This window comes from Tyto alba, unplaced genomic scaffold, assembly GCF_018691265.1.
Source record: "Tyto alba isolate M040663 unplaced genomic scaffold, T.alba_DEE_v4.0 Super-Scaffold_38, whole genome shotgun sequence".
Taxonomy (NCBI): domain Eukaryota; kingdom Metazoa; phylum Chordata; class Aves; order Strigiformes; family Tytonidae; genus Tyto; species Tyto alba.
Window position 1 is genome coordinate 24,167,608 of NW_024881313.1, and position 27,699 is coordinate 24,195,306.

Below are 27,699 nucleotides of genomic sequence, written 5' to 3' on the forward strand. Positions count from 1 at the left end.
ATGACTGCTTCAGCATTTCTCTCTTAGATGAATTGTGCACAACCATCTATTAGCTTCAGCAGAACTGGCATCTGGTGGTGCAAATATAAATGCATGTATAGAAGGTTTAGATCAGTGAGAAACAGCAACAATACTTTGTTACTGTTTTAAAACATGTTTTAATCTCACAATTTACAAAATATTTGTTCAGAGATGAAACAAATAAAAATTTGTTTTCATTCATATAATTTACAAGGTTTTCCCAAATATTTCCACAGAAGTCTTAAAGGTACATGTAACACCCCATGACAGAAGAGGAGGAGGAAGACAAAGATTGATAGAGAAGGAGCAAGACAAAGCCATGTTTTCAGGCTAACAACCAGCTATCACCAGAGCTGCTTGTTGTGCTTCTAGGGGTTTTGGACTAGATTTTTATTTGTTGTTGATTCTGAAGTGCCAAGATTTGTGACAGCTACCTGCAGCAGTACAAACTATATTGAATACTGTGAGCACACTGATACCGTGCCGATCACCTCCTGTGCTGAAGACTGCAAGAAAAACTGTCTGAGAACCTCTTCTATGGTTCTCTTTTGAGGGAACCATAACATTCCATTAACTTCTTTATGAAGAGCTGCCACTGTGGAGAGGGGAAGACAAAGCAAGGGAGAGGGACAGATGCAGAGTAAAGCTGGCAAGATGAGGAGCACCAGGGTCTGGGGGTTTGAGGCTTCTGGAGAAATTTCTGAAACTTGTCTTTGCCAGAACAGCCTTTCTGATAGCCTAGAGGCCTTATTTACCATATATACACCTATACTGCCTGCAATGTTTAGAACATCTGCGTGAAATCAAAAGTCCTACATCAGACACTTCTACTCCAAAATAAGAGGCAAACAGAATCTCTAATGGAAAATTCAGCCTAAAAGTCACTGGGAGTGGGGAGAAAGAAGGTATAGCAGCTAGGAGTTTGAAAATGTTTAGAAAAGAAGCCTTACCACAATTGTAACCTCTAAATTTTTTAAAAAGTAGAACAAGAATAAAAACACACTCCTTAAACAGTTTTTAGTTAAGTTAGCAGCTCCACAAACTTGGGTTTTAAATCAAACAGGAAATATTCACTTGCTTATAAGAGTATATCTTCCTTTGTTTAACTACAGAACAGTTACTATCACTAGGAAGACAAAACATTAATTTAAAACCTACGGAAATAGAACTGTGTTTTATATCACCAACATGCTCTTAAATCCCTGAAGCTGACAACTAGTCAGCCAAATGTGCCAAAAACTGAATAGCACTTTAATCCTGGAACCTCATGGGTTTTGAAGTTACAAAACCCACTGCGTATAAATTAGCTTCCTCCAAGTTTGCTGATAACTACTGAAACACTGAAAATCCTAGTGTGCTACACTGACTTCAGATGCCAAAGGACATCCTCATTCTATGGGACAGTGCCCATAAAACCATCTGTTCAGCTACACATAAGCAAAAATGAGGAACCAACAAGAGGATCTTTAAAAAGAAGCTGTGCTTAAAAAGTAGGCAGATGTCTATAGACACTTATGTTCCAACATATGTACATTTTAAAAATACTACCATATATACATAATAATACATTCACAGGGTTAAAAACCCTGACTGCTCTTAACTGAGGAGTGACAGAGTACTTTAGTTTGGGAATTTCCAAAAGTGTATGTTTTAATGGGGCTGAACAAAGAATGAAATTGCTCAGCATTTCTCAAAATATCAAGAACTAAGTTTTGCATCCAAAAATAAGAAATTATTCTTATTAAGAATTTTAGCCCAGAGATCCATAACACAAATGTTAACAAGGATTATTAATATGTCACCAAGAACTTAATGAAGAGAATTTCAACCAGCTTTCTAATTTTCAAAATTACTATCAACATTATTCAAAGCTACTTGAAGGTTAAAAAAATATTACTAATATATGCCTGATGTCAAAGCTAATGCATTATTATATTTGGTGTGTTATGGGGTATAGCTCTCCTTCTACTGAAACGTGATTAAATTACATTATGTCCTTTTTTCAATAGACTTCAAATGTATTTAATTTAGTTTTTTGTTAAAAGTGTTACCATTCTCAATTCACACCATCTAAGCATCTGTAAAATTTAAAAATCAGAAGCTATTAATTATATAAAAAGATAGTTAAGATTTTAAAACATCTATAAAGTATGTGAAGTTTCAAACCTGCCGTATTTGAAACAGATCCTAATACATACAGCCTTTTCCAAAAAACAACCTGAGACCATCAATTGCAATGAAGATTTCTGGATTTCACCTAAACCACAGTTTATTAAACATTTCTCTATCCTGGCCTACCTCAGGTTCAGTCATAGTTTATACAGGTGTGTGCACAATTCATCTGAATCCTAGAATTAACCAAATAGCAAGAAATGGCAGGTTGGATTTTTTTCTTTAAAATAAAAATTATAGTAACAGGAAATTAACTACTCCATCAATGCCGACCACTTTTACAATTTATTTTTTGGTTATGAAGGTAATTGGAAAGCTCCAATATCAATAAATCACTACTGTACTTTTTCTTAAATAGTTTTTGATTTTTCTTTTAACAAGCCCCCTTCCTAGGCATTTCATATGCTTCATTTCTGTAGTATTATCTGTCATTTTTCATGTTCTGTCAGCAGTGCTGCTATCTCATTTGTCTTTATTTTTCCAAAGCATTCCTCTTGTCTGTGACTTTCTCAAAACACTAATAGTTGACAGCTTTTCCCCTCCCAGTAGAGTTTCAACCTGTAATTTCTATTACGTAGTTACTAAAGCAGAACAAGAGGCTATCTAGATGCAATGTTTTTATAACAGGCAAGTGAATAAAAATCAAAGTAATATCAGCAACAAGCCCGGTGATGACAGCACCTTTGGAAACATTTGCAGCTTCTTATGATTTCAGCTCAGAGGATTACATTCATATGTTTACACTATGAGAAGTTCTGCTTGCAGACAGTTTTCTGGGAGAGTTGGTACCAGTGATCTCAGCAGGGGACACTTACATCATCTGCCAAGGCTGCTGCACCATGGAGTATGGGCACCGGGTTCTGTTTTTCATAATAATGCAGTTTTTCATGAATCTGGAAGACAATAGCACAAAGCGATAAGCTTATTTAGCAGCATGAGAAATGGTATGAAATTACTCTGTTGAGCTAACTGATCTGTTGAGTGTCTGTAACTAAAGAAACATCCTTACAGTAACCTACAGGCAGCGATCATGTATATGTAATTCATCATCATCCTCTGTTGAAGTGCTAAGAATATGAAATCAGATGGAAAAAATGCTCAGTATGTAGACCAACCCACAGAAAAACTAAACATTTTTGATTTTTCTCTCCCGGCTTTCTCTGTCCATATTTCCAACATATTGCTTTAAGTATCAATTACATTTTATATTGCTGCTGAAAACACAAAGCATAAAGTGTTTATCCCCAAGATGGATATAAAAACTCCTGTAAATTATGATTTATGAAGTGAAATAATAGCCTGCCACCCACATCTTGACAGACAGCTTGGTGGAGCGGCTGCCATCATTAAAATAAATCAGAAACAAGGGCAAAGTAGTGCTAATATGGATTCTAACACATCTGAAAGAAAAAGGCAGTCCTTCGGCAAGTTAAAGTCGTTTAGGAGCATTTAAAGTTTTTAATGAGGAGTTATCAACATTAAAAATGCAGTGTGCTTTGGTTCTTTCAAAAGGGGAAAGGATACACTATCATTTAAATATCCAGCCTCTTCCCTCCTCCGCAAGTTATGCATTCCAAAATTTAGATTTTTCCAATGCGAAAGCTTTAAAACAGCCAAAATATTTTAAAGCTTCTAGCAAGTTTCTTAAAAGTTATTTCAGAATGCCACAGAAAACTATACTAAACATTTAATTTTATTTATATTATTTTCCCAAAGATACACAGCTGTACAAATATTAATTAAAATTTTACAAAAATAAGACAACAGTAGTGTGAACTGAGGCAAACACTGCCCATTCTTAGATTCCTACTTTAGTTCCACTGCTCTTAAGGAGACATGGACTCCAGATGGTTGGAGGAGTTGCAGGAGATAAATTGGGGACTTCTGTGCTTGTCAAGGAGGGCACGAGGCCTGGCAGAGGCCACAGGGCACAGAACTTGGCTGGGGGAGCCCCTCTCATCCTTGGGATACAGAACCCCAATGATATCCTATCCCTCCCCAGTGCACTGCTGGGGAGGAATGGGACAGACGCCAGGCAGCAAGGACAGATTTAAAGAGTAACCAAACCAGTGGTCTTTGCACACTGAAAACGTATGGAGTTGACTGGATCATATCTGCTTTGGACTGATTGTTCCCTCCAGCTTTCTCCCTTCTTCCACATCTGTTCTTCTCCACTTACTTTTATTTCCAGAAGGACTTACTACCCTCACTGCCCAGGACTCCCTCAGCCTTCTCCCCAGCCCCTTCTTCTGAATTTGAACTGAACTCCTAACAGATACACCCATAACAAGATAATGCCATGTCAATGACACTTGTGCTTTACCGTTTTTCCCAATCTTCTGCTGTGCTCCATAACACTTTATAAGCCCATGACCATTTTTACTCATTTAGACTATAGGTTCTTTGAAGTAAAGGTCATACAATACTTTGTTAATGAAATGTAGCATAGAAAAATCTAAGTCTTGCTCGATTTCTTCAGCATTTCTATAAACTTAGTAAGATTGTTTCTGTGTTGTTAGTTAATGGATACTGAAGTTCTGAAACATCAAGGTGAAGCATGGAGACATCAGGGTTGCTTAATTGCTACGTTGTAAAATTATTTGTTCTGAAGAGCAAGTATTTGTACCTCAGCTGGAAACTGAATGCAAAGCACTATTCTCTCCAGAACAAGCATCTGAATTTTACATAGCTTATATACATATTGTTTACTCAACAAAGTAAGACTAATCCATATTGGATGTCACCAAAGCGTGACTGGACAACTTCATGTTTCCAGCTCACAAAGCACAGAAGCTAAACAAAACAAGGAGCTGCAGTTTCCCAAGTTCAGCAGAAATTTGCGATTTATTTAGATTGTGAATTTGAATAACTAAAAGACATAGTAAATCAAAAAGTCTCAAATACATAATTTTTTTGATTGCTTTGGCCAACATCTTGATTTTATCCAGGCTGAGCTTCCATCAGTTCTGAGGTTAAAAGCAGTTACCTATGCTACCTTCTACTTTCTCAAATCAAATAGAAGTGCCACTGCCGATGAAGCTGTTTTTACCCTGGACATCCTGCAGGTGTCTTTACAAGAAGAAAAAGAAAACAAGAAAATTACTAGACACATTCTTGTATAACCCATCTTTGAAAAAAGTTATAAAATTGTAAATTCATGCAGCAAAAAACAAGGCTTTAAGAAGAGGTACTGTGTAACTTTAACAAGTGTGCTGGGTTTGTGTGTGTGTGTTGGGGTTTTTGGTAGCAGGGCTACAGCGGTGGGCTCTGTGAGAAGCTGCTTGAAGCTCCCCAGGCTCCAAGTCTGACCCACCTATGAACCAATGCCAAGCCAATTAGCGACAGTGGTTGCACCTCTGCGATAACATATTTAAGAAGGGGAACCTGGGAAGAAGAGTGGGAATTGTGAGAATAACATCTGTGAGAACACCAAAGTCAGCGGAAGAAAGAGGGGGGGGGGTAGGTGCGCCGGAGCAGAGACCCCCCCGTATCCCCTGGTGAGACAGCAGGGCCACCCCCCCTGCCACCCATGGAGGTCCACAGTGGAGCAGATGCCAACCTGCAGCCCATGGAGGAGCCCACACCAGAGCAGGCAGCTGCAACCAAAGGAGGCCAGGACTCTGTGGGAAGAAGCCATCACCACTGCAGTAGTCTGGCAGTGGGAAGACTGCAACACATTGGGGTGACCCACGCGTGAGCAGCATGGGGAGAGCTGCAGCCCATGTGAGGGACTCATGTTGGAGAACATTTGTGGAGGACTGTCTCCTGTGAGAGGGGAAGCAGGCTGGTGCAGGGGAAGAATGCAAGGAATTCCCCCCATCCTGAGGAAGAAAGCGCATGAGGACTAACCATAAGTCCCATTCCCTCTCCACTGTAGGGGAGGAGGTAGAGAGATCAGGAGCAGAGCTGAACCCAGGATGAAGGGAGGGGTGGGGGGAAGGTGATTTTAAGATGTGGCAATGCTTCTCACTGTCCTACTCTGTTAATTGTTGTTGTTGTTAGTGTCTGAATTAAACATTCTTTTTTGTTCCCTGTACAAGCCTGTCTTTTGCTCATGGCTGTAAAAGGCGAGTCATCCCTCCCCGTCCTTATTTTGATTCCTAAGCCTTCTACTTCATTTTCTCCTTCCCAGCGCTGGCGTGGAAGGGGGGAATGAGCAGCTGCATGGTGCTCAGTTGCCCTCTGAGCTCAAAGCACAGCAAGTTACTGGCTCTGCCTATAACCAACAAATGGCTGAAAACATTTTTTTATTTTCTTAACAGTGGATACTGGAATCCAGTCAAACATTTAAGGAAAATCATTAAGATTTTATTTGATTATGGAAGAGTTGTAGAAAGTAATGGCCTAACCAAATCTGGAGAAAACAAAAGCTAATCAAGTAAGCAGGAAAATTTAACTGTTTCTAGAGAATTCTAGATATTAGCTTTTGCTACATCAGGTTGGAAGTTTTATTAATTTACTGTACTGGAACAATGAGCGCCTCTAGGGATAAACATTACATGTTCTATAGTAACAGATACTGCAACTTCAGCACACTTCCATTTGATATGCAATACAGGTGGTTTTGTTTAAAAAAATATTTGATTTTATTTAATAGATGGTATTTTGCCTTATTTGTTAGCTGAATCTAGATTTTTTTAATTCAGATCTTTATTATGACAATATCCGACTTCCATCTTTTTGTAATTTAAAGGATTTACCTAAGAAAATTTTAAAAGCACTGTTCTGGGCACAAAGCTGTAATCAACATAAAATAAAAGGATTACCTTTTGTATCAGTATAAAATTATCATATGCATCATAAAAATGATACTTCCTACTGCTCTCCTGTGGTTAACACCTACCTCTAACTTCTGGGTAACTCATGCATTTGTAATGTGTGCAGAACTTATAATAGCTTCCTGAACTCAGTAAGACAGGAGATTTGGTGCAATCCAACTGACAAAGTAAAAATTTCAGAGGGGCAAAAAATGCATTTTCAGGCAACTTCTCTCCATGTGTCTAAAAATGTGTTCCAAGATGTTTTGGTCCATAATTTTCCCCACAGATCACAGTGAGGCTGACTGGCCTCTACTTCCCCACATTGTATTTTTGGCTTTTTTTGAAGATGGGTACAGCACTTGCCTTTCCCTAGTCAACGGGGACTAGGTCATCTCTGTTACCTTTCAAGGATGACAGAGCACAATTGCAATCTCACCTGGTGGCCTTTGAATTTCTCAGACTTCAGGGTGATGAATGACTGCATTTATGACAACCACCATCAGAAAAACTACTGTGCACACAGCCAAATGTTTTGGCAACTTCTCCACATGTTGTCTTTCTGTTCAGTATTTTCCAAAATCTGAAATTTGTAAGTCATGCTAGTACATGCACAACTAGCATTATATTTCCAAAATTCAACTCTTACACAAGTGGAATTTGAAATTTAAGTATCTAGATAAAGTGATCACACTGGTGAAAATTAATACAGTCTGAGCTAGGCAAACATACAAAATAAAAGCAAAACAGGACAAGGTGGTTTATAAATCTCACTCAACAAAATTAAACTTTAACAGAAATTAAAACATCCTGAAACACTTTGAGAGAAGTATGAGTGTGTGTTCAAAACAGTAGAAGAGAAAACACTTACCTACTCAAGATAAACCATTTCATATTTGCAACCATTTGTTTCAGCTTAATTCTAAATAATTCTATTTAATACAAAAGGCAAATTTATCTTATATTCTGTGGCTATACTGCATGTCCAGTAATTTTAATACTATTGCCTTCTCTCTAGTAGAAATGTACAGAACATATGGAGAATGTAGCACTGTATCATGCTTTTAAAAAGTTCCTCTGACATTTAAGTGTAAAGCTTGAACCTAGAAAATCTCTTCACAGATCAGACAGAGTCTGATAAAGCAAGAGATATGTACTGTAAATAAAACATATAAAACTGTTCTGCTGAACAGATCACAAAGTTGCTAGAGGCGCTGGCTTTTTGTTTTGTTTTTGTTTGTTTGTTTTGGGTTTTTTTGTGGTTTGGGTTTTTTTTTTTTTGGTTTGGTTTAGTATTTTTTTGGGGGGGGGAGGGCAGGGAGCAGAGCAGGGAAGGGAGGTTTATGACTACCTGTTCTTTTCACTGTAGGGTACTTTGGGAAGACTTTTACATTCTGTGAAAACTGACAATCTACTTTGAAGGTATGTCCCAGGACGGAAAAATAATAATTTGCAAATTTTTGGCACATTTGTAAGCAAGAGAAATTGTTTCTGGATTTTCCCAGAGAGACTGAATTAAACCTTCTATAACATATTTCTGCTATACTTTGTTATCTGCAGTGTCCCCAGACTGGACTATTTCAAAACACATGGGGCAGAGGGAGCTTTCTGAGTCAGAAAAACAAAAATCTTAAGCAAAGAATCCTACAAAATGAGCTTATTTTTTCTTTCAGATTTCTTAATTTCCAGATACAGTTCTGGTATCATATGGCTGAAAACAACATATGTGAGGGGAATAAGCATATACACAGAATAATATCATGAGTTTCCAATACCCCAGGCTCCTTCTGGGAAGGAATCCCCTTAATAGAATAATAATTTTATTAATAGTCGACTCTGGTACAGTTGTGTAAGCACAACTTTTCTGAAAGGCTCTACAGAACAACACTACACACCTACAAACAACACACCTGGCTTCAGAAAGGGTAGCTTCTCTCAGTATTACAGACCAATCTTTTAGAAAGTTCTCCACCTATAAAGTTTCCAGAAAATTTAAAACAGAGCTCCAAAATGGATTATTTCCATCATAAAATGAGGCCACCCAATAAATGCAGTGTGTCAGACATGTTATGTCCTTTTTCTGAACTTGAGAAAATATAGTTTTAACTACCTGATGTATCTATGTCTTCATGTATATGAACAGAATGTTTTTAAAGAAGATACTGAAAGTGCCAGCAAATTGAAATTATAGTTCCCTGTAACTATTTTGAAAAAATAGTTTCCCATCAATGCCAATGAGCTAAAGATGCAGAAAACTCCTAGAAATAATGGAGTTTCAAAAGTTCTGTATGTCACAGCAAAATAAATTTCCAAAACTGAGACAGAAGCCTACTTACGAAAAATAATTTTAAGATGTGAACAGAACATTAGGACTTCTGTCTTTCAGTTTTTACAACCTTCTCTACTCCTATCCCTGATTCTCTGTATCATGACATCGGCTTTGACTTTCTGTCCTCTTCCCCTGCTCTCTTCCATCTCAAAAGTAGTTTTGCAGCTTCCTTGCTTCTGCTTTCTTTTTTCTACTTTCTAAATAGAGATTATTGACAATCAACACATTAAAGTCACCTGGCATTGTCTTGCTGCCCATATGCTTATATTCTTATGAATATGGTATTCTATGGGTATGTACTCAATGACTACACACCTCACAACTGTTTGACAAGTACTAAACCTAAATTTTACGTACAAAATAGATTAAAAGAATATTTAATTTCTTTCCTCAAGATTATTTATTGATCAATCTGAATTTTAGGAAGAACTAGTAAAGAAAGTAAACCTGACAATTAGACTGTGAAGAAGTATTACACTGTAGTGGTCCAGTGCAAGATTTAGAGCCCACAGATAGGCCTTGTTTGAAAACGATATGGAAAAAGCATTGGTGGTGGACAGAACAAAAGGGAGCAAAACACAGAAAGGACCCAAATTAAAACAAAGCTTTTATTAATAACCATGAGCAGGGGAAGAATAAGGTGCCAAAGAGAGACAGTCTTTTTGACAGAACAACTGTTTTATGTGAAGAATAAGGTGTATAAGAACATACATGCAAACACTTATAGCCCATGAAACACTATCAGCATCAGTGAGCCATACCAGCACATAAAGCACAAGAAACATCACATACATTCGTGAAAATATTCTGCCAACCACATAGGAGTGTCACCAACTACTCAGACATGTCAACACCTCTGGATATGAGCTTTCCTTATAGCAATGACACCATCCTGACAGTACACATCATGAAGAGGATCTTGTGAGAAGTTTGTACTGACCATCATTCTAAGGCAAGCAGTAATTCTGGAACAGAGTGCATCACTGTTTGCTAAGCATCAGAGGCTTACATCTTCTTATTAGTTATATAAGCATTCCCTTACTTAGCTATGATTTTACTGGGTGAGATATATCTCAGTTTGGACATAAAGTACCTGTAAAATTCAACTAATTACATGCATGCACGAAAACATGCAACACCATCTTTATTTAATGCAACAGAACTATTGGCACTGAGAGCCTAATCACCACATCATATATATTTCTGGGGTTTACTACAGTTTAGTCTCCTCTGCTGAATACCCATTAGCAGCTATTCTCCTTGTTTAGTTTCAGCAGAAAGGAATCCATCCCATGTACTGGAGAACTGATGCTTCATTATGTAAACCAAAGCAGCACAGGCTGAGAAGATGGGAAATAGCTTCAAAAAATGAATGCCTGATCTGAACTAGAATGCCAATATAAACACACATAAGAAGCACAAAGGCATGTCTAGAAGACAGGCATTGAGTATATCATTGCAGAGAGTCCGTAACAGTAGGCAGAACATTTCCGCTAACTTCTCTCTTCTTTATGCTCTTCATAATATATCAACAGCAAGAGTGTCTGAAATCAAAGCACTGACAAAAGTGATGCAGCTTCTGTATTTATTGGTTTAGTCACCTGCACAGATGCATAATGAAAGTCTTTCTCATATGGAGAAGCTGTTAACTGTCCACCAAAGTTTCAGGTTCATGTACCATTTGCAAAAAAGTCTTTAATTCCACTAGGGGCACCACAAATCAGGGAGATGCTATTACAAAGAGGATCATGTTTACATTAAGAAGCCACAATAGATGAAGAGAATGGAAAAAGAAAGGAAAAGAAAAACCAGCGAGGCAGCAAGAGCTGGTTTTGGCTTCATCTGCAATTTCTGTCCTGAATATCTGAAGCAAAAGAAATCATTCCAAGGCAGTCATGACTGCAAAGGACACATTTATGAATAATCCCAACATTTACACAGTGAGATTTCAAGATGAGATTAGGGTTTTCATTTGATCATTAATAGCACTACCTTAACTCTGGGATTTAGACAGCGAGTTCACTGTCTAAATTGACCGATAACTTTAAATCAAGGTAAAAAGAAGTACTTAGAAGGAAAAAATAAACAATGGGCTATAATGAAACAAATGAAAGTAACATTCACAAACTACAATTGCATACCATCATCTATGTTGAAAGAGTATACAAATTTTGCTTGATGTAGAATTTTAATTAAAAGATTAATTCCCTCTTTTTTTCCTCCCAGAACCATACTGTATCAGATGAAAGGAACCAGAAAAATTAGTCATTTTTTTGCTTTATTTTCATCTTTTGGCAGGTGTTTGTAAGCCTATTTACATAGCACAGAAATATGGACTGAATGCAAAACTACTCATTTGTTCCCAAATCTTCCTATAGTACATATTATTGCAGCCTTGGCACACTAAGGAACTTAAGTATATGAATAACTCTGCACTAATATGGCATGATGAGCACATGAGGTGTAGGAAAACTGAGGAGCAAATCAAATGCCAACTCATTTCAAATATGCAATGCAACATCTTGAAAACTGACTTTCTTAGAACACATGCAGTCTTTAAATCATATTCTATTTAGGCCAAATGAATTGAATTGCAGTTAGAAGCACAGAATATTGCTAAGAATATAGTATTATGCATTTTAGAAAAGACAAACGAAATAAAAATGCATAAATCACAGCTAGCTACTCAAAGTTTGCAAAGAGAATTTCATTCCCCATAGTAACATTAAATTGACTCAAACATAAATTAAGTGATTTCACAGTGCAGAAAGGCTTTTGAGAGAATGTTACAAGTATTGAAGTAAGCCTCTGAACACATAAAAGCAGATATTCAGATACCTCAATTCTGGACCAATTTTCCACAGCAAAAAATTTTCATCACAACATACAAGCAATTCTCTTTCAAGCCCTTGTTCTAAAGAGCAGAGGCATTAAGTTTGTAAGTATTCGGAAGCAGGCTAATGACATGAAAATATTTCTGCCTCAAGAGTTAAAAGTCGGAAGTCATTCAGAACAATAATGTTAGAAAACCTTAACAAAAGAACTAAAAACTTACACTATAATAAACAAATCAAACTGCTTTATCACTATAGCATGAAATCTGTTTAAAAAAAAAATAGAAAGCCTGCAGACTGGTATAAACTTCTGTAATGGGCTTGGCTGTGAGGGAGTTAATTTTCTTCATAGCAGCCTGTGTGGTGCTGTGTTTCGTAGATCTGTGATCAAAACCGAGTTGATAACACAGCAGTGCTATAGCTATTGCTGAGCAGTGCTTGTGCAGCATTAAGGCCTCCTCTGTTCTCATTCTGCCCCCCTCAGCGAATAGGCTGAGGGCGGCCAAGAGTCTGGGAGGGGACACAGCTGACACCCCAACTGACAAAAGAGATATTCCACACCATAAAATGTCGTGTTTTTCCAAAGCAGCCATTGCTTTGGGACTGGATGGGCATCAGTTGGCTGGTGGTGACTGAGTGCTTTTGCATCACTTGTTTCTACTCCCTGCAAGTAGCTGGAACAAGGAAATAACCTACAAGTCATCTAAATTCTTTGATGGAAACCCAAACATGCAGCCTCCTTAGTTTAAGCCTTATCTCATCTGCTGCTAAAGGGTGTTTTCTTTTTGGGATAGAGGAGGAAGGTTATAACTGGAGACGTTAACAGGTTGAAAAAGGCGGTGTTCCTAGCCCTGATAAAACTTGGTAACTAGTTCATTTAGCACTCCTTTAAATAAGCAACTCATTCATAGAAATGAAATGAAGCCCAACAGTGAACTCGATGGGGTTTTGTTAATTTCTGTCAGCTTAAAACATAATATCCATTGAAGATTAAACCCACTCACATCAACATTGCAGGGAACATTCCAGGTATCACAGGAAAGAAGCCTGTTATCAAGCTCCCAAAGTTGCAAAAAACAGATGCAATTTCTGTGGAGTTATTTTTTGTGCTATAGCAGAACCCATGAAACAAAAGAAACTGTCAACCCTCTCTCTCTTTTCCAGGTCATCTGTGTACTTGAAATCCATTATTTAAAAAAAGACAACAAATTAACATGCATATCAATACCAAAGTGCTCTGGAGATTATAAAATCTTTGTAGTTGTGTTAAAAGAATGGAAACCAGGCTCCAAGTATAGAATCATTGCATGGTTTGGGTTGAAAGGGACCTTGAAAGATTATCTAGTTCAACCTCCCTGTCATGGGCAGGGACATCTTTCACCAGATCAGGTTGCTCAAAGCCCCATCCAACCTCACCTTGCACACTTCGAATGGTAATGCATCTGGAACTTCTGTGGGCAACCTGTTCCAGTGTCTCACCACCCTCCATCATAAAAATTTCTTCCTTATGTTCAATCTAAAACAATGTTAGCATCTGTTCAGCCCTTAAAGATAAGGTTGCTAAGAGTCCAGGATTGTGCTGAATGACACTTAAAAAGTGTCCTTTACCCAACTTTCAGAATGATCTATACTCAAAACAGAACTCCTCCAGAAATTTCTAATTGCATTGAAATTTCAGAAATAAATTTTCAAAACTGTATGCACAATTACAGTAATTTTGTAAGTTACAAAATGTGGTAATAGAGTTATACTAGATCATATTTAAGGGCATTTTTCTTGTCAGGTTATGTTTTGTAAAAATTATAGAATGGAGTGTTATCTACAGGTTTAGAAAGTTATTGGAGCAGCAGTTTTAAATCAGGTGCTATCGATGCAAATCAGCAGCATTGCCTAGAGAGGCCACAGCTTCAATTTACACTCCCAACAAGCACTTGCTGTTTGAACTTTGATTCAGCAAGAACGTATGTGTGACAGAGTTGTTACAGCAGAAGTGCCCAGTTAACAGTGATGGCGAATATCATGGGATTATTATGAATTAGATTGTTAAAGACAATAAAAGCAGCACAGCATGCTAGAAATGAAAGAAAGCAACCTCATGAGCAAAGAAGGCAGCCCCTCTCAACTGGCAAAAACCAAATGGCAAAAATTCCAGACAAATAACTAGGTTTTATTGCTTAGCTAGAAACTGCAGTAAATTGTACAGTAAAATCTGATTCTCCATGGATTTATTTTTTAATCTCTGGTTTCAGAGTTTTCTCCTCAATCATTTAACACTGTGCCTCATTACCTCTTTTGTCTGTCCTTCACCCTTGATCAACCTTGATGAGCAGGAGGCATCTGAGGAAGATGATCACAACTGAGAAAATGCAATGCTTCAGGAAGAGGCATCTACACTCAGGGGTTTATTTGGGGCAGTTCCACAGATGAAGCAGTTATAAGACTAGTCTGACAAGGTCACAAGGGCATTGACAGATTTGATTTTGTCTTAAAGAGATCTAATCAAAGTCTCGGGCCTGTAAGGACCCATCTCTTGATTTTTATTGTAAAATGAAAAAGGATCTCTTCCACTCCTTCTGTACTGAGAAAACCAAGACAGACAAGTGAGCAATTCATGAGCCTGGTGATCCTGCTATTGCTTTTCTGTGCCATAAACACTGTCTCTGTATACTTAAAATTGTTCCTCCCCAATACATTTATTTTTTATTGGAGAAAGTGCTTCATTATCTGTTAAGTACCTAGCTATTGACGCTTTTAAGAAGCCCACCCTCCATGAGCAGTGGGGTGTGCTGGCAGATCTTTGTCTTAGATCTGTGTCTTATTATATCTCTAATTTCAGAATTTCCTGTCTCGTGCTAGCATCACCAAGGCATATGAAAGAAAACTAGAAAATGCCTTCATTATGCTTATATACCATGTCTTCTCCTTAGATCAAAAGCAAAGAAAGCCAATAAAATTAAATTAAAAAAAATACATTTAAAAAAATTAATTGGGAACATTTTAAAGCAACAACTATATCACCACAGAATCAGTTTTCCTAATCTGGAGAGTACATTATAAACCAGCAGTTGTCCAGCTGTCAATAAGATTTAAATGCAGAAAAAATACACCTGACAGGGAGGACTGGTGAGGTTGTTTTATTAACCATTTTGAGAAGAGACAAGAACAGATAAGAAAGGAAAGGTGTGAGTGCAGCTGAATGTGGGATTAGCAGCACAGAAGTTCAGCAGTAACATTTAGTCCAGACATAGTAATTTTAAAGCAAAGGTTCTAGGGTATGAGCCTACCATAATGTGTTGAGGAACCAATTTCCTGCTTCACTGCCACCTTCCTGAATGACAGTCCATCCATTCTCTATTCGTAAAATGGAACAGTAGCATTTCTTTTTTTAATATGTGGTTAAAACCATGACCAGGTAAGTACCTTGAAAATACTTTGCCACGTTTAAATTAATTTCACTGCTGTGGAACTTGTATGGGGAACTGACAAAGACCAGACTCTTTCATCAGGCAGAAGAGAATAGATGCATCTCAAACCTTTTGTTTGGTGTAGAAATTTGACAAACACAACCTCTCTATATGCACATACAGAAACTGAACAGAATAATCTGGGAAAATTACAAAGGCCATATACACAATGGCAACAACCCATCCAACTCCTTATGCCCATAGCCAAGTAACAAGAAAGAAGTTCTGTAGATTCCTAGTGATACAAAATGTTCCAGGTAAGGCTTGCTCATGGAATCGTATTCTGCCAACAGCCCTTTGCAAGCAGCACTCAGGGGTATGAGCAGAGCCAGGCACTGCACATAGAACGGGCAAGGGCAGCTCCCCACAGCAGGAGCCAGATGTCCCTGCAACACGCAGAAGCAAACCAGTGCTCAACAGCCCAACACTTCGGTCTAGCAGCGGCAAGGCAGTGCCTTGGAGCCTGGCTCCCAGCCCTTTTCAAGACTCTAGAGCCACAGGAGCAGCAGCTTTGCGTGTTGCTGTAAATTGATTTCCTGACTTCCCATCGAATCCTGGAGAACAATTACTCACTTTGTCTTTGTGATGGCCTCTTCAACATGAAAACTTCAATAATTCTCCAGTCATTTTTATGCCAAACCCAAACTCTTTCAGTCTTCCCCTCTGGATCATGTTTTGTAGCCCTCATCTCTTTAACTGCTCTCTCTGGAATTTCTACAGTCTGCTTCATTAAGAGCCTCACCTGCGATTTGCCTATGAGTAATATGTTTTTTCCTTAACTACCGATAATCCACAGCATGCCATCTAGTTTTCATACAGTTGATAATTATTATTCAAGCAGGACCCTAAAACTACTAGGTTTAAGATTAAAGTAGGAAATATACTAAATGTTCACTTCCTTATTCATTCCCATTTACAGAGTACTCTAACATGCTTACTTGTGATTTTAATCACTTTACAGCTTACCTTGTGAGCTGCTGCCCTTTTTCTTCCTTCATTTTTAAAACCTTTTTTCTTTAAATTATATTTTAATACCTCTGAGGTTTATTTTATTTAGCTTACATGACACAAAAAAAAAAAGGGAAAGGACTCAAGAATAAGAAAATTCTGGTCTGAATGAATATGAAAGCATATGGTAATAAGACTAATGTATTAGCTATTTTATTTTGCAGTGTTAAGCAAAACAGATTAAACACTGGCTACAAACCCAGTTATTCCTTGCAGAGTTTCTTAAAATGTTTATTTTTCTGTAAGAAACACTTTTCACTTTGAATTCATTGTTCCTTACACAATAAAATAAAGCTGCTATTATATGAGATTTCACAGACTTCATTCAAATGCACTTTTTTTTTTTGTCAGTAATAAGAAAAGGTTTTGATGACTTTGCTTATAGGAAGAGGGTCCCTAGGTAGACAGAGGAAGTTCAGACCAAAGCCAAACAAGTTGCACTTGCTCCAAAATAAATTTCCCTGCCCCTTTAGAGCCAAACAGCCTACATGGCTACTGTATACAGTATTTTCAAAATTGTTTTTCTGTACTTTTAACCCCATTTCCAAAGGAAGGAGCATCAGAACAATTCCAAATTTGAATGAAGCCACTCTCTTGTGTTCTTGTGTGAGCTAAGGACATGAAGTCCTTGAACAGAAAGAACAGAACAACATCAAACTACTTTTCCTTTGAAACAAGCAGTCTTCAAACTGGAGTCCATGGAAGCTGAAAGATCCCTACAATTTTAATGCACTACCCTTCATAAATATATTTTCAAGTAAAACAAAATCTGAGCAGTAAACCCATCAAGGACCAGTCTGAACCATACCAGTCTGAATTTGCTGAAATAAAAGTATATTAATTATTTTCTCCAAAAGCACACACTGACCTACATAAAAGTATCTTACATTTGAGAAAAGTTGGAGGGAAAGATTTTAGAAAAGCAATACTGAACCCAGGATTCCAGGTCACAAACTGCTCTTTCCAATTTATGGCTCTTCACCCCGCTGTCTATACACTCCCACTCTGGCAATCTTTGCCCACCCTTTAAACATACTTTTTGAAATTAAGCATTCAGATTTAAATGAAATACAGAATTTGAAGTGGGCTCACATAAGTGTCTTTATTCTCTCTCCCTTTCATTAAGACAAGTATAAGAATTCATCATTCACAACACAATAGACCAAATCTTTCATTAAAGATCCTGACCCAGCTATCAGGAAATTCTCCTGTGCAGTACTGCAGACATAGCAAATTGATCATGCATACAGCAAAACTGTCAAAGTCATATATATAAGACTGCAGTTTGAAATGGTGACAATACTCAGGATTATGACAACATTTTATCCCAAGATTTTAAAGTACATTACCAAAGGAATTAAGCATCAGTTTCCTCATCACTAAAAGGAAGATGATGACTAATCATGGACATAAAATATACTTAATTTTCAAACCAATACTACTAAAATTACTTCTCAGAAAAAAAAATATTGTAAACTTAAATTTTTTGGTATTCAAACTACTGAGAGTGAGATACTTATAACCTATTGCAATATTTGTTTATATGACAATTATATCAGGAAATTTATCTCTACGTTACTTTTAAAATATACTTTTATTTAAAGAATACTTGATGCAAGCAAGAAAGGATTCGCAACTCCCACAGAAGCCCTTCAGTTTTGAGAAAGAGTAGTCAGTAAAGTTGTACAGTTGTAATTAAACACAGATGTAAATAATCCTTACTGAAACAATCAAACAGCTGACATTTTTACAATGATTCTAAATACAAAACTTGAGGAAAAACTGATTTAATTCAAGGCACTAATGAACTTAGATTGATCAGGACAAAAAAATTTATATACATGTCTATATTATTTCAATCCCACATTCCAACAATAAACTTTTTTTTTTTGTTTTGTTTCTTTAAGGAAATCTTCCATCTTTCCCCACTTAAACACTCTGTTGATACTTCCTTTTTAGGTATCACCTGACGCTGTGTAAGTAATGCAACAAAGACTTGCAAAATGTACGTCTAACTAATTTGAATTGTTACTATGTGAAGCACATAATCCAAAGAATTGAACTAAAATATCAGAAATTTAAAAATGTCTTAAAATCTTGGTATTGGTAAGACTTTAAGAAATATAAAACTGTCTTTAGCTTTATGACAAGCCTTTTTTAAACAGCACAAGTATAACATTACTATTTTATATAGCAGAAGTGTTTCTCGATTTGGGGTTGATACTTTAAATATAAAGATTTTTGAATTTGAGAGGATAATTTTTTTCTTAGAAAAGTCAGCTTTCTGTACTACAGAAAAATATAATCATTCCTGCTCTTGAATATAAAATTTTAGTATTAAAAAAAAAAAAATTGTCTAACAGAGGTAAAAATAATTATAGTACTAAACATGAACTGGGAAAGGGCAGAAACAGACTGGATACAGCTGGAATGTAAAGAACAAAGAACATGTCACCAGCTTACTGACTGAGTTTTGGAAGATATCATTATCTGAAGTCCTTCTAAGCACAAAATATACCAGCAACAACTGTCATCTTATTGCTGAGAGACATCTAGGAAAACTACAATCCTGAACACTTCATGACTTGTGATTAAATTTGATTATCTAATTCAGCAATTTAAAAAAAAGCCCCAATATTCCAATATTTCCCACTGCTTTATGCTGGTATGTTGATTAGCAAAGAAAGAGCTATAAAGTGAATTCAGACATAAATTTACAATACTTTCTGTGCCAATACTAATACCCATTCATGTTAAATTATTCCCAGAGTCCGAATTAGAGGACTGAAGAGGTAACTTGCTAAGAATATGGAGACAGCACTTTAAAGAAAATTAAATTAAATTAAGAGAGTACTTTTCCAAATATCAGGACATGTTTTAAATGGGCCTGCTTTGTCAAGTAAATATAGCTGAAGAAGCAGCTTTAAACTGAGACAGAATGGAAAGATAAGAGTTGTCTTTAGAAATCTGCTAAGGTGAAGCAGCACTGCATAATAAGAGCAAGTAGTCTCCAATTCACTGCTAACAGAATGCCTTGAACGACAAGTTCAAGACTTCATTTACATGCTAGAAACAAAACAAGTATGTACCTACTTTTAATACTTCTTTCAATGCCTTTTCCATTCCTTCAGAAAACACAAAAAACCCATATAAACATTAAAAGATTCTCATTTGCCTGCAAATACATTTTACTTGTAAACAATTTGCTTTGTAATTTTAATTTCTCCTGATACTACTGTTTTTAAACACTCATCATAAATTTGAATCAAGGTCTTTACTTTTACATCATTATACAGAACCTAATTTCCAGACATTTTTCCAAAAGCAAGTGATTTCCACTGTTCTGTTAAGAATATAAACCCAAAGGAAATAACTTTCTTAACCCCGCTCACCATGTAAACAGATTTCCAACATGAACAAAGGCTAAACTGCTCTTCTAGTTGACTGATATTGTTTTTTCCACCAAGCTCCATTCTCTACATAACTAATATTTTACAGAAATGCCAATTAAACATTAATTAAAGAAAACAGACAAAAAAACTAGGATTCACTGCATACAGACTGAGAAAACTTGGCATAGGCTTACGCTTTTTCACTTTCACTATTCAGGCAGAGCCTGCTAAATTTAAATCATGAAGAGTTTTGTTTAATCCTGCTTAGTACTGTAAACATCATCCTTACAGTCTCTACTCAATGCAAGTTAGTCCGAGATACAATTCAATTCAGGTTCCATGAGCTCCTAACAGTATTGAACAGATCACTTCTGTACAGCTCAATGATAGAGAATTAACCCATTCAAAACCCTAACTTCAGAGACAAAGACTTCTATGCTTTGATTTAATATTAAATATACATATATATATATGTACACACACACATAGACATACATTTATCAATTAGCACCATCTAGTGGGGTCAGTACAATTTATGTGATATGAGAAATATGTAGCTCACTGTTCAGGATTTTCTACATCCAGTGCAACATGTTATGATACAGTGGAGGTCAAGTGATTAATAAAATTCAGGTGTAAAAAGAAACCCAGACAAATCCCAAACTTTCTCATTTAATTCATAACATTATGTTATTTCACTATAAATCACATTTTAAGAAAAATACTGCCACTGAAATTTGTATGTACATACATATGAAAATTGATAGGGAAAACAACCCCACACCTTTTAGGCTTTTATACATATGCAAAACACAATTACAATTTAATTATTATTTTCTATTTTTACTTTTCTGTTCCCCTATCATACTCCTCAAGAAAAATTTGCCAGTTTTTAAAAGAAGCTACTTTGAAGCATGCAAACATTCAAAAAAACCCCTTTTGTTTAAGGCCTCCATTATCAGAGCAGAATTTTGTTGTAAACACAACTGAAAATGGATCAAAGTGCCACGAACACTGGATCACAACCCAAAACACTAATAAAATGACATATTCAATTACTTTGAAAATTTCAAAAGTATTAATTTAAAAGAGGTCACCTACACTACAAATAGATCCTAACATACTCTATGCCATTTCTCAAATATGAAATCTCAAAATTGAATTTTAGTTAGTTTTACATTAAAAACTGCATGGACTTAAGTCGTGCAAATAAATAATGTTGAAGAATTTCAAATGCAAAAACTGATAGTAGCAGACCCCTCCATACATCAACCATATGCAAGAAAGACTCACAAATAAAAAGCAGCAGCACATGCGGGTGCTTAAATGCAACAGGCAAAATCTCTACCAGCCTCTGCCAACAGGCAAGCAAAGTGGAAACATTACTGTTCACTTCTCCCTCTGCCTTCTTACAGTCCAGGTTAAAAAACAAGGCAAAACAGAAGAGAAAACAATTAATCACTAAAATTAAATATGTGCTTAAGAGTATTAGGAAAAATCGTAACTGTTAAATTAAGCACTTGCTTAAATGCTCGTTAATGAAGCCATGGTCATGAAAGCAAATAACCTCTATGAGGAGATGCTTTGCATTCAGGTCTTGCCCTGTTTCTAAAAAAGGTGATTGACAGCATAAGTTTCCAAATAGATCACAACAAATCAAGTGGAACTTGGACAATGAGGGACAGATATCTCTGATGAAATCTCAGGCCTAAAGTTAATATGAAAATATCAAGTTGTGAAATCTTAAAAAATACATAGCAAAATTAAAAAGCACTTCATGTGGGTTAGTAAAGGATAATTTACTAAAGGTAAATTTACTGCCATTTCGCCGGACTTTTTCAGACCACTGCAGTTCAGGCTTTTACACTAAATCGTCCAAACATGCAAACCCATTTTACGCGAAACTTCAAATCAAAGCAAACATATTAATTTATTTTTATATTGGAAGGTGTAACACAAATGTATTTGTACAGGTGTATAAAATTACAGCCATGCTGTATCTTTAAGTTTTGGAAAGCTGGTAGAAAACATCAGAAATTGCCTAATGACAGAGGAGTTGACAGTAACAAAGACAAGGGAGCTGTATTGTCACTCCTACTATTATAAAAAAAGAATACAGAGGTAAGTTTAGCCATTTTATTCTTCAAGAAATAAGGACCTTTGAAAATACAGACCAGTGATACAAAAGTATCAACTACTGGGATGCCAAGAGATTTCCTGAGTTTCCAACCAGGAACTGTCGGGCAGCCCCAGCCCCCATTTTTCAAGTAGGATGCAACTAAAGCATCAGCCAGCATGACCTAGCCTGATTTACAATGCATTTCAATATGAAAGCAGCAAAAGCTTAAATAATATAAAGAAGAAATATCATTTAGCAGGGATTTTTTTTTATATATTTTTATGCTGTAGATGAGTTATAACATTAACAAAAACAAAATGCAACACATTTCATATCATGCAAAATGTCAATTTACACTTGATAGAACAAGAAATTACAAATATTGATCTAGTGTAACTCAGTTGAGCTCCCCCAGCTTAAGTGAAATACACTTAAGTACTCTCTAACTGTACCCATCTTCAGAAGATCAACCTCAGTGTGCGAGAGATCACTCTTACCTACATTCTTAAACATTTGGAAAATCAGTGGAAAAGCTGAAGTAAGTAAAAACCAGCACAATATTCCCACAGAAAAGCCATGACAGAATGGTTATTAAAGCGTTAATAGGAATAGTAAGGGAGAATAAATGCACATAAAGTGAATTAAAGGTCTCTCAATACATTAAAAATTCACTTAGCAGTAGAAAAATAAACAGAAAATAACCCAGTTCTAATAGGTTAAAAGACTAATAGACATACTCTGAAAACACAGGGACAGATCAGAAGCAGGACAGATGATGTGATCAAGCCATAGGTCTTACTCAGTGGTTACACCTGATATACAACAAGAAGAAATTACTGCTTCCCCTTTGGGAGAAGACAATAATAAAACATGGTCAGATTATAAATTAGAATTAGTTATAAACTGGTAGAAAGTGGATGTTTCAAGATGAAACAGCACAGGCACACAACTACAAATATTTTGTTGCTTTGCACATGCTACGGTATGATTTGTAGTTAGCCTTTAATAACATACCAAACTTCAATATGACCAGCTTAGTATTTCAGAAGCCAATTAACATGATTACAATCATGGGTTACTTTTTTCCTAGAATGTTTGAAACTTGGAAATTGAAAATTGCACCCTGATTTACGGTTTGATCTTGATTAAAGCCATGTATGTCTGTAGTGTCATTACTGCATTATTTAATCACTAAATCTCAACAAAAACTGTTCTCTTTCATGAAACCCAATCTGTGAAGCATATTAAAATTGAAGATACTTTATGAAGATGATATCCATACTAAATATAAAGCAGTACTGAAGCGATCCTGTACATAACGCCTAGCATTTATAGCTGGCGGGTTTGGGGTTTTTTTAACTCAAATTTCAAAATAATTGAGGCAACTGTGTTTGTAAATATTTGACATCACCAGCATTTCACTTGTGCAGGCTGTGATTTCTAGCAACAGTCAACAAGAGAAGTTAGAGAGAGATAGGGAGACAATATGGATTTCTTTTCTAATGGACAAAATAAGGCTGTCTACCCTCCACCATCTCTACTGCTCAGTAAACATCATGTTCTTCATGAAGGGTCACATGGTACCAGAGCCACTGAGGCTGAAAAGAGTCAGTGGCTCCGAGGTTCTAAATCTCCTCGTCTTGGGAACAAAGATTTCATGTTAGAGGTCTATGAAACAGGGTGAAGGAGAAAGGCAGCAGGACAGAAATCAGAGGTAAAACAACCTAAAATTGAAGGGGAGAGCACAAAGTGCCTACTTGGCATAATGTTATCTGAAGAAAACAGGTCTGAAGCAAAAATGTGTTCTTTCTGACCATCAGATGCATCAAGAGGGTCATACTGCTGCATCTAGAACAGTGAATGAAAGTACAGATAGAGAAATTAAAACAAGAAACTGAATTCATATTATTATTTTATTCCTTTGCATCAATAATATCCGTGGGTGTATGTCTGTGTCTGAGAGATACAAGTCCAGAAACTGATGAGAGCAGGGTGTGTTTATATTTCTCTAATTAATTTAATCATGCATGTACTTTGCTAGCAAACTTTAAGCTGGAGTAACCACCAAGTAAGAGGAGACCCATACCTAGAAGGACTCAAGGTCTTAACCAGTGGCTGGGTAAAGGGCCCAGGGTTCAAGCATGACCATTTAGTTGAACTTAGAGCCCATGCTGGTATTTAAGGAATCTGTAAACGTGGTTCTGCTTAGCAATCTAGAGAGCAAAGATATGCACGTTTCCAGCAATGAACTTCAGCCCTGATCAGCTGGAGAGGAGAAATGGGATCAGGCTGCCTGCTTTTTTGTTCCTATGAGTGCTGTTGGTGCTTATGTGGGCAAAGCACTGCTCTGCCTGTGGTAGCCTTTATGGCCAGCTGGGCTAGTGGCATAGGCACTCAGCCTTGCTACCGGCTGGACCTGCAAATGGGAACATCAGTGGCCACATCCATCTCTCAGTGTGCCACACTGGGCTTCTGCAGCCAAGACTGAGGAGTCCTTATGTCCCAGGGTCAGCTACACTTGGCAATTCTCGTAACACCCTCAAACTCCAGCACTGATGTGAGTATAAAATATCAAATATCTCATCTAGTTTGCATGTAATGAAATGGCTAAGTTTGCAAATACATGCAAACTAGGTGAGAATAATGTTTTCCCTAGGAATTTATATGGCTGCATTAGCATGGCATACAAATATTTCATCTTTATACACTTACTGTCTCAATTTCCCTAAGAGATAAGGAATTAATCCAACCCTTATTTAGTAGATGAGAAATAAAAGAAAGCCTGCAGACATACATGGAAGGACACACTGAGGGCAAAACTGGGTCTTAGTACAAAAAATGGAGGGGGGAAAAACAGCTGCAAAATACATGCCCATGATGTATGTGCAACTCCAAATGGCACCACTGAGGCAACAGTGGTTGAAAACAAATGCAAGAAGCCCTAACTTCAGACAATTCAATGTTTTTAAAACTGTCACTACAGGAATAGGAAATATTTTTATACCGTAAGTACCTTAGAGTGGTTCAGCTGGAGCAAGAAATCGTGAAACTCCCCTCTCTGCAGCACTGAAATGAACCATGTCACCATACTGAAAATGTTACATCAAAGTGAACCTGTACATTTAGGTTTTGCTATCACATTGAGGACTTGAGGTCAAGTTATAGCAATTGCCCATTGTAAATTGCTCATTGTTGATCTGCACAGACAAATAAGCCTTATGATCTGCATGTTTTTAAATCTCAGTTCTTTAGCACCTTACTGGTTACTGTCATGAATATGAACAATGTGGATAGCACTGATATGTACAGTGCTTACATGCTGGCAGCTCTCAGTGTAACTTATGTTTTAAGTGAACATCCACTGACATTACTACACCTGCAAATTGAGCACTGGATTCTACAAAGATACACAGAAACTGCTTTTAGAGAAACAACCTATGGTTAAGAGAACACTGCTATACAAACAATGCTATCTGTAAGCATAAAGGAATAGAAAACATGCAGCAAACTACATTGCTCTCTTCTTTCCATCTTTAAAAAGGAAAAAAGAGTCATAATAGAGATGACTAAAAAAGTTTTTAAGAAAAGTGTTTAAGGCAGCACAGAAGAAAAAAAAGTAATGGGAAACAGAAAAGGTTGAGTAAAAACTGTGAGTGCATGCCTGTATTTCATACAAAGGAGGAAAGACAGTGAGGATGTGTATAATATTACACATATTACTAAACACTACAAATTACCTTCATGAAGATTAGCTGGATAATGGATACAACCAAAATTTCCAAAAAAAAAAATGAAAATTAATGTAAGCAGTAACAAAACCTGCTGGTAGGAAACACAGGCAGGCATTTTTACTACATCTTATTTTTAAGATTTTTATTAAATCTTATTGTATCAGTTTCCATGCTTCAGAAAGATTTTATAACTACCACATCCCGTCCTTCTTAACTCTTACAATGTTTTTGCACTGCAGAGGCTTGTTTGGGTAGTTATGACTTTCTTTTCTTAAAAGGAAAATAGTCCAAGACAGTAACAAAAAAAATTGTTTTAAACACTCCCTCACATGTTCTGCCACAGAAGTTCTGGTCCAAGGGAAAAGAACACTGTAGAAAAACAGTTTAAAATTACATTATCCTTGGATGTCTTGGATTTATCAGACTACTATTACTGAGCAGCTTATGAGACCTTAGACTGGCCTCAGTATCAGACAAAAATTTATCACTTTGGTTAAATAAATACTGTACAAGCTTTGCAAGACAAGAAAAACCTGGGTATAAGCATAAATTTGGGTTCTAAAACTTCTCTTCAAACTGCTGCAGCAGTTCTGTCACCAGGCTGGTACATTGCCCCCTCGGTAACAATGAAATCACAAACTATTTGTCTTAGAAGTATTGATTTACTTCTTTTATGTCCAGTACATTTTGGCTGGATTTCTGCTACTCTTTGGAGGTTTCCCAGCAGAAACTTTAAATCAATTACCACTGATCCAAAAAAATGCCTCTGTCTGGATTTTAACCTAAACCAAAGTTTTTTCACATTCCAAAGCACTGATTTATTCACAAGTTTCAAGTAATAGTCATAGACCAACACTTTGCACCTCTGATTTAATAAGCTTATCTGCTTTATTTTTCATTTCAAAAGTTTGTTGGTACACCATACCTGTAGAGACTTCCGATTGTCAACCCAACTTCTACAGCTTTTATGAGACTACAGTGCCAATAAAATAATTTAATTGATACTTTGGAAACTGATCTTTGAATTGTTTTCTTATTATTATTTTTAACAAAGTGAGCTGAAAGGAGATGATGACAGGAACCGGACTTCCGTATGAAAATCTAGATGAAAAGTTGCAAGTACCTATTAATAAAGACATTAGCAACTCTGATGTAGAATCTGCAAGATTCTGGAGATACCAAGTGTCCAAACTTCTGACAAAGAAGTTGGCACTAGATACCCAGTTAAACTTCTATCAAAAAGTACAAAATAAAAACATATAAAAAAATACAAAAAAGTATTTGCCATGGGAGAACCCATTCAACAGACTACAGGACAAAATGATTATTTATGTCCACTAGCAATCTGCTTCCTAGTTACTATCTACTAGTGTCGTGGTTTAGGCCTGATTGACAGCCAACCACAATGCAGCACCTCTCTATCCCTTCCCCTCCGGCAATGAGAAGGGACAGAGAGCCAGGCTTGGGGTTCAAGACAGGACTGGGATGGGGGAAAATCCCCCTTTTATGATCATGAGCAAAAGGCAGACTCGTTAGGGGAAGAAAAAAAGAACATACATTTATTACAGACACTAACAACACATAACAGAGTAGGACAGTGAGAAGCATTGCCACATCTTGAGAACACCTTCCCCCCACCCCTCCCTTCCTCCTGGGCTCAGCTCTGCTCCCGATATCTCTACCTCCTCCCCCAGTGGCGCAGGGGCAGGGAATGGGGGGTGCAGTCAGTGCTGCCACTTCCTTCATCTTCGGTGAGGGGAGTGTCCAAAACTTGTTCCTCCTGCTCCATCGTGGTCCCCCTCTCACAGGAGACAGTCCTCCACAAACTTTCTCCGACTTGAATTCCTCCCATGGGCCGCAGCGTTCCCCACA

General features: G+C 36.9%; 1 protein-coding gene across 8 annotated transcripts in view; it reads right to left on the bottom strand.

Moving 5' to 3' along the window:
* Nucleotides 1-27,699, bottom strand: part of MPP7 (membrane palmitoylated protein 7) — a 157,149-nt gene that overhangs the window by 65,332 nt on the left and 64,118 nt on the right. For 7 of the 8 annotated variants that reach the window (XM_042802053.1, XM_042802048.1, XM_042802047.1 and 4 more), the window contains exon 4: nucleotides 3,009-3,086. The exons of the other annotated variant lie outside the window; for it this stretch is intronic. In XM_042802053.1, the coding sequence (XP_042657987.1) occupies nucleotides 3,009-3,086 (78 nt within the window). The remainder of the gene's footprint in view (nucleotides 1-3,008; nucleotides 3,087-27,699) is intronic. 8 annotated transcript variants of the gene reach the window in all.